The 7,456-nt window shown below is 52.4% G+C and overlaps 1 protein-coding gene across 1 annotated transcript; it reads left to right on the top strand.

Annotated features, from left to right (window-relative positions):
* Positions 1-127: 127 nt before the first annotated feature.
* On the top strand, positions 128-6,491 carry SNX22 (sorting nexin 22). The gene is made up of 6 exons (XM_020808066.3): positions 128-268; positions 2,055-2,138; positions 3,842-3,946; positions 4,051-4,145; positions 4,894-4,970; positions 6,247-6,491. The coding sequence occupies exons 1-6, from the start codon at positions 182-184 to the stop codon at positions 6,393-6,395; spliced, it is 597 nt and encodes a 198-aa protein (XP_020663725.3). The 5' UTR covers positions 128-181; the 3' UTR covers positions 6,396-6,491.
* The last annotated feature ends 965 nt before the right edge of the window (positions 6,492-7,456 follow it).

The following is a 7,456-nucleotide window of genomic DNA, read 5'->3' as shown; positions in this document are numbered from 1 at the left end:
GGGGCGGAAATCATCCAGTCTGGGAATAGAGTGGAAGATGCTTTTCGTCCTGCTCCAAGAGCCTTGTGAGATGTGAGATGCCCGGGATCAACGAGAACTATCCACTCTTGGGGGTGCGGTCAGTGAAGGGGCGGAGCCCAGCCGGCGCAAAAACCCGCAGAGGAGAGGCAGGAGGCGGCTGATGAGGATGATGAAGCTGGCGGTGTCGGTGCCCTCGGTGGGGCTGCGGGCAGCGGCGCCCGAGGGCAGCCCGGAGAAGGCGCGCACGGTGAGTGGGGAGGCGGCCGCTGCGCGTCTTGGAATTCGTTACCCGTGGCGTTACCTGCGCGTTTCTTCCGTTCCGTTCCTCCTGGCGGTGGCGGAGACTCTCGGAGGAGGCCGTCGGAGCAACGGGGACGGGGCTTCTCTGCCCCGAAGGGGAAAGGGGGCGAGCGGGGAGGGTGCCGGAGAGGCCCGGATCCTCCACCAAAAATAGCCCCTTAAAAGAAGCAGGAAGGGGGGGGACTTCTGGGGCCAGAAACTTTTCAAAGTCCGTTTTCTCAGGCGTCTGGAATGGCAGCGCCAGTTTGGCAGCCCGGCGCCCTCGCGTTACTTTTGGGGGATGACCCATCCACACCCCCAGCATCTCCCACCGAAAAGTAACTTTTGGGAGCGCGCGGATGCCGGGAAGGAGAAAAAGCAACTAGTGAGGTCGGGGAATGCAAGAAAGAACGAGCCTGGTAACCGCGTTAATTAAATCAACCCTTTTTAATTGAATGAACCACATTAATGAAATGCACGGAAGTAATTGCAGCGGCCCTTTTAAAGGACAGGGTTGTTGATAGCAATACGGGTGGTGGGATTAAAAGAAAAGAGCTCTCGCCCATTCTGCCAAAGGCAGACAACTGAATTTCCCGGTTGGTGGTTGTTTAAAAGCCCAGTGCCCAGCTTGGAAAGGGCCCCATCCTGCTTAAAACGCTCTCGGGCCGGTTTCCAATGTAATTATGCAGCTACATATTGGCGCGTTCCCCCCCCCCCGCGCGAGCTGGGTCTTTAATTAATTTACCAACTTCTGGAGGATGGAAGGATGATGGAACGAGTGGTTACTAGGAGAAGCACCTGTTTCAGGAGGTGGCGGGGACCCATGGGACTCTCTGTTCATTGATCAAACTCCAGGATGTTCGCCTTACTGCCAACAGTGTTTCAGATGGCCCTGAGCTTAATCAATAGTTTAAGCTCAACACACACACACATATATACATATACATATATATAACTGGATGACTTCCAGTGAATAAATTCAGTTTATCTGGAAGTTGAGTCAATATATAAATATATAAATATAAATAAATAGATAGATATTGATATATAAATATATCAATATATATAAACTTCTGAACATTGAGGTGTTGTCAGAAGTTTGCAAAACCTCTCTTCCTCTGCCCTCTCCCCACCCCAAAAAAAAAACCCTGTTGAGGATTTTGCCAAGGTAGTTGCAGGCATCTCTCGGTCTCTCTCCAAATGCGTGTGGTTCTGGCTTCCCTTTTTTTATTCAGCGCAAAGTTTATTTAGTATGCTCTCTCCACCCTGCTGGCTGGTTTGAAGCCAGGCGTCACCTCTACTCCTCAAAGAAGCCTTTTGTGATGGGATGTTTTTCCATCCCCCCCCCCAACACACACACACACACACTTTGCTTCAAAAAGAGACCCAGCTGCAGGGCGCTCTGGGGAAAGAAAGCAAAAAGGCAGTCCTCTCTCAGAAGGCCCCGGGGAGGCCCCTTTTGGCGCCCAGTGTTGGAAAGACATCCTGCGGGTAGAGCTGGTGGGCATGCCCCGCAAGCCACCCCCAAGCAGGATCCAAAGGGGTCGGCCTCTGACTCCTAGGACCTTCAGGCAGCAGGAAGTCTTAAAAGGGGGGGACGATGGGCAGAGCAGCTTCCCTCTGACGCACCTCTGGCATCGTCCCCGATTGGGACAAGGTGGTCAGCAAACACCGTAGCATGAAGGAAAGAGGAAAGGGTTAGGGGAGGAGGGGGACTCGGCGCCAACTGGACATGATCCTCTTTGACGTTGCAGGTGTTTCAAGTGGACGTCCTGTACAACGGGAGGAAGCATTCCCTCGAGAAGCGCTACACCGAATTCTACGCCCTCCATAAAAAGGTGAGGGGTGGGGGCTTTTACCTGTGAAAAAGCAGGGTTGAGACCTGCCTTTGCAGGCCTGTCAGAATTGGTCCCTCTTGGACACCCCTTCCCTGTAGATGGCATTTGGCAGCATTTCTGGATCTATTCATGAGCCCCCTTTGGGGTCCCCTTTGTCGTCCACTGCACCTCCCTGTGAGAAGAGCCAGCCTGGGTGGCCTTGGGCCAGCTGCACGGACTCAGGATACCCCCTAAAAGCAGGGAATCCTAAACCACGCTGGAGTATTCTCTACTAAGAAAAGTTCCCCATAAGTCAACATTGACTTGATGGCACTTGAGGATGATGATGGTCTTCTGGTGAGCTCAAAGCAGTATTCATCGCTCCTCTCCTTCCCACTTTTATCTTTCCAACAGCCCTGTGAGGTAGATCAGTCTAAGAGAGAGCCTGGCCTAAGCGTGTTTCCATATTGCTGGCAAAGCTTTTGTACCCGGTTGCTGAGGAAGGAAAGTGGAGGGTGGGGGGGTGGGGGGGGTTCGGTCCTCTTGTCCTCCTATCTGGCCTGAGGGCTTGCATCCAGCGCTTCGGGGTTGGCCGTTGTGGGAACAGACGGCTGGCTGAGATAAGGCCTTTGGTCGGGCGATGCCCCAGGGCTCTGCGGATGCTTTCACTTTGACCAAGGCAAGAAGACACTAAAAGGCAGCCCCCCCCCCCCCGGCTCATAAGAAACCCTTCTCGGATCAGTGATGCTTAGACTTTCAGCTGTTTTGGACTAGAGCTGAGCACAAACCAGGAAATGAATTCGTGCTGCCCACGAACCACCCCCAAACCCTGGAAAAACTAGACAATTCACTGTTACTCTGATTCATGCCAGGAGGGGAGGAGACGCTGGCACCCCGTTGCCTCCCTCCTCCGTCTCCCCACCACGTCCTCTTCCTCCTCTGCCACCGCCGTCTTCATAGGCAGAAACGCAGGCCTCCTAGGAGGAGGAAGGAGAGGTGGTGGTGGCAGGACCAGGTAGGGGGGCCGTGGGGGCTGCAGTACGGGGGGGCATCCATTTTGCCAAAGCGAAACAAAGCACCGAGCAGAAAGAAGTTCAGCCTTCCATTTGGTTTCTGTAAAACGGGATCCATGAACCGAACCGAGAACCAGCCCAGCTCACGTTTCGTTCGTTTGTCGTTGGGTCTGTGCCCCATCTTGGTTTTCGACTCCAGACCCCTCCAAGAAGCCCCAACCGTTCTGGCTGGCGGTCCAAGGACTTTGGGAGCTGATGTTCGACTTTTTGGAAGCCCAGAGAGGCCGAGAGCCAACTTGAGGATGCGACGCCTTCTCTCTAGAGTTCTTTGAAGTGCTGTTTTTCCTAGATCAAGGGACGTGGTGGCGCTGCAGGCTAAACCGCAGAAGCCTCTGTGCTGCAGGGTCAGAAGACCAAGCAGTCGTAAGATCGAATCCACGCGACGGAGTGAGCGCCCGTCGCTTGTCCCAGCTCCCGCCAACCTAGCGGTTTGAAAGCATGCAAATGCGAGTAGATTAATAGGGACCACCTTGGTGGGAAGGTCACGGCGTTCCGTGTCTAAGTCGCACTGGCCATGTGACCACGGAAGATTGTCTTCGGACAAAAACGCTGGCTCTACGGCTTGGAAACGGGGATGAGCACCGCCCCCTAGAGTCGAACACGACTGGACAAAAATTGTCAAGGGGAACCTTTACCTTTACCTTTTCCTAGATCAAGAAGCGATGCCAGGTGCCAGACTTCCCGCCAAAGCACGTCCCTAACTGGATGGCCAAGGTGATGGAGCAGCGACGTCAAGGCTTGGAAGCTTACCTTCAGGTGGGTGGAAAGGCCGAGGACCGCCTGCATGAAGATGAGTCAGAACTGGCTTTCCTAGCCAGTCGGGCTGGGCGTGGGGTGCTCACTGGGTCTCCTCGTTGCAGGGCGTCCTCTCGCTCAACACGAATCTTCCCAAGGAGCTCCTGGACTTCCTGAAGCTCGGGCATTTCCAGCAGGACCCCAAAGCCAGCAATTCAGAGTAAGTGTTCTTGGAATGGGGAGGCGGAATAAGGAACCACTCCCCGATCCCCATAGCTAATAGACACAGAATGTAAGGCAATACCCTGGTTGGCGTTTGCTTATATTTTCGCAAAAACGTATTGTTAGGTGTGATCAAGTCACTCCTGTCCTACGGCAGCCGTATGGATTAGTGACCTCCAAAAGGTCGTGTCACCAGCAGCCCTGCAGAGCTTTTGCCGACCGTGCCTTCCTTTAGAGTTAATCCATCTCATATCTGTTCTTCCTCTTTTCCTGCTGCCTTCAGCCTTTGCCAGCCTTTTTTCCAATGAATTCCCCCCCCCCCGCCCCTTACGTGCCCAAAGCATTATGGCTTCAGCTTAGTCCTTGATTCTAATTCAGGCTTAATTTGATCCCAAACCCACTTATTTGCCTTTTTTTTAATGGTCTGTGGATTTACACACCACCACATTTTAAAGGAATACATTGTTTTGGGGTTGGCTTTATTCACGGTCTACCTTTTGCATCTGCGTATAGGAACTGGGAATACTGGCCTGTAAATGATCTTCCACCTTATTCTTGAGCGAAACATCCCTTACACTGGATGATCTTTTCCAGTTCATTCATAGCTGCCCTTCCTAAATTAGCTGAATCCTGCAAATTCTAGAATGAGCCTCCATAAGATGGGGTGGGTGTTTTTCTCCTGGAACTTTGCACCCCTCCTGCTAGTTCTAATAAAAGGGGGGGGGGGTTCCTTTTGTTTTTGACAGCCCCAGTTGCCTGCTCTTCCACCGACCTGTTATAAACTTCCGCAAAGATCCCTATATACACCCGTTCTTGACCACAGGTAAGTTCTGGAGCGAGAGGGAACAGGGGACAATCCCTTGGGAGGTGGGGGTGGGATTCAGGTTGGTCATGGAAGACGACCACCTGTTTTCCAGCAATAACACAAGCACTGTGAGCGGATGCTTCTGCTCTCCTTTTACATCCTTGGGTCTGTGAACTGGAGCCAAGGCAAAATTAAATGGCTGTTTCTTCCCTCTGTATTTTAGAATATGTGGTGCGTTTGTATTTTTTTAAAAATTTATCATGCAAATAATGCAACAAGTTCAAGCTATCTCAAGGATTGGGTCTTCCTTTATGAGCCTGCCCTGGTGTTAAGATCCTCGGGGGCGGGGGGCTTGCTTTTGGTCTTGCCACCTTCAGAGGTGTTTGGTGGGGACCCGGGAGAGGGTCCTCTCTGTGGCTGCCCCCAGACTTTGGAACTCCCTCCCACTGGAGGCCAGAGGGGCCCCCATCTCGGCTGTCCTTCTGCAAGCAGGCAAAAGACCTTGCTCTTCTGGCCAGATTTCCCTCAGTGACCAGCTGGCTGAATGGGAGTTTTTAAATAGATTGTTCTACTTCACTACTTTGAATGTCTTTTGGGGTTGCTTATAGTTTCTAGAACAGCATTTGTTTAATCCTCTTTAGTGTTTGTATACGCATTGTTAGTTTAAATACTGTCTCTTTTAATGATGTAAGTAAACCACCTTGGGTCCTCTTTAAGGAGAAAGGTGGGATAAATGTTTTAAAAAATCAAGTATTTAAAAGCCACTTAATCAATGAAGAAATGAAGAAGAACATAAGGCAAGGTGGGAGTTTCATTAATCAGATGAAGATAAACCAGAAATGGATCAGAGGAGCCAATGGGGCCAGGGGCCCTGAAGGAGTGGGTGGACGAGCCGCATGAGATTATAGCAGGGAGAAGGAATATTGTAGCCTTCTCATGGATGGGACTCTCATCCTGGTCTTCTAGGAGCTGAAGTCAAAAACACATCTGGAGAGCCAGAGGTTCCCCCATCTCTGCTTTCGATGGTACTTCTGGAGAAACAAGGTTGTCTTAAGCAAAAGGGGCCAAAAGCCTGCAGGAGGTTGTGCCCAGGCTCTTAACCCACCCATCTGCCCTGCTAGGCTGGGAGGAACAGTCACTACCAATGATATTCTTTTGGGGGCATGATTAGCACACAGGACCCTGGTCCTATGTCATCTCTAGCAACACGAGCGACCTCTGCCGGTGGGCTACGGGACACAGCGCTGGGCTCGAGGTGCTCCCGACACTAACCCGACTCCTTTTTCCTGCTCAGATCCGCTGCCCGACGTGGTCCTGAGTGGGGTGCTGCAGGGTCTCTATTCTCCCGAGACCCTCGCCTGCCTGAAACCCACGTTCTTTGTGGGTACCCAACGGACTCAGCTCCCCCTCGACTTGGCTTCTGCTCCTTTGCTACCCGTCTAAGAAAACTCTTGAGCGTGGAGGTGGCTGGTCTCTCCCAGAAACCCCTTCGACCTCCTCTTACCGTGAAATAATAAAGGATCTGGAGGAGAGGAAGGCGGATGTTGACCTGCGGCAGGAATTCTTGGGGCGCCACCCTGTGCAAAACCTCCCCTAAAGGCCAGAGAGAAAATGGACCCTATTGTCTCGAACAGGTATCACTTAGGCTGCGTTTGTCCTCACATGATTTGGGGGTGCCTCTAGGGGACGTGGTGGCACTGCGGGCTAAACCACGGAAGCCTGTGCTGTAGGGTCAGAAGCAGTCATAAGATCGAATCCACGCAACGGAGTGAGCGCCCGTTGCTTGTCCCAGCTCCCGCCAACCTAGCAGTTCGAAAGCATGCAAATGCAAATAGATAAATAGGTACCACTTTGGTGGGAAGGTAACGGCGTTCCGTGTCTAAGTCGCACTGGCCGTGTGACTACGGAAGATTGTTTTCGGACAAACGCTGGCTCTATGGCTTGGAAACGGGGATGAGCACCACTCCCTAGAGTCGAACGGGACTGGACAAAAATTGTCAAGGGGAACCTTTACCTTTACCCTCAAGCCCTGGTTAAATTGAGGACAGTTCCAAGAGCATCGGGGAGCCACACGCTCCTTTCCTCTGCCTTAAAAGCCAAATGTGCTGCTTATATACCACCCCATAGCACTTCAAGCACTCTCGGGGCAGTTAACAATTATGTAGGCTACACATTGCCCACCCCTCCACGGGCTGGGTACTCAATTTACTGACCTCAGAAGGATGGAAGGCTGAGTGAACCTTCAGACGGCTACCTGGGATTGAACTCTGGGTGAGCTCAGTTTTGGCCGCAGCACAGCAGTTTAACCCCTGCGCTATGGGGCTGGCCTTAAGGCTCCCCTTGGGGCCAGGCTAACACCGTTGGGCTGCAACAGAGTCACAAAGCTGGCACCGCTCACAGCTGGGATACCAAGAAAGTGCTCCTGTACTCACTGTCTGCTCCTAGGATCTGGAGCCGGGGAGAACTTCCTCCAGTTCCAAGCCATGGGAAGGAAGTGACTCACA

Source organism: Pogona vitticeps, chromosome 12 (assembly GCF_051106095.1).
Source record: "Pogona vitticeps strain Pit_001003342236 chromosome 12, PviZW2.1, whole genome shotgun sequence".
NCBI classification, from domain to species: Eukaryota; Metazoa; Chordata; class Lepidosauria; order Squamata; family Agamidae; genus Pogona; species Pogona vitticeps.
Note: the sequence above shows the minus strand (reverse complement) of the source record. Positions and strands in the feature narration are given on the sequence as shown.

Excerpts from the sequence above, each read along its gene's own strand:
- SNX22 (XM_020808066.3), top strand. The coding sequence starts at position 182 with ATGAGGATGATGAAGCTGGCGGTGTCGGTGCCCTCGGTGGGGCTGCGG. Across the intron at positions 2,139-3,841 it reads TCTACGCCCTCCATAAAAAG|ATCAAGAAGCGATGCCAGGT; the intron begins GTGAGGGGTGGG and ends ACCTTTTCCTAG. Across the intron at positions 4,146-4,893 it reads CCCAAAGCCAGCAATTCAGA|CCCCAGTTGCCTGCTCTTCC; the intron begins GTAAGTGTTCTT and ends TGTTTTTGACAG.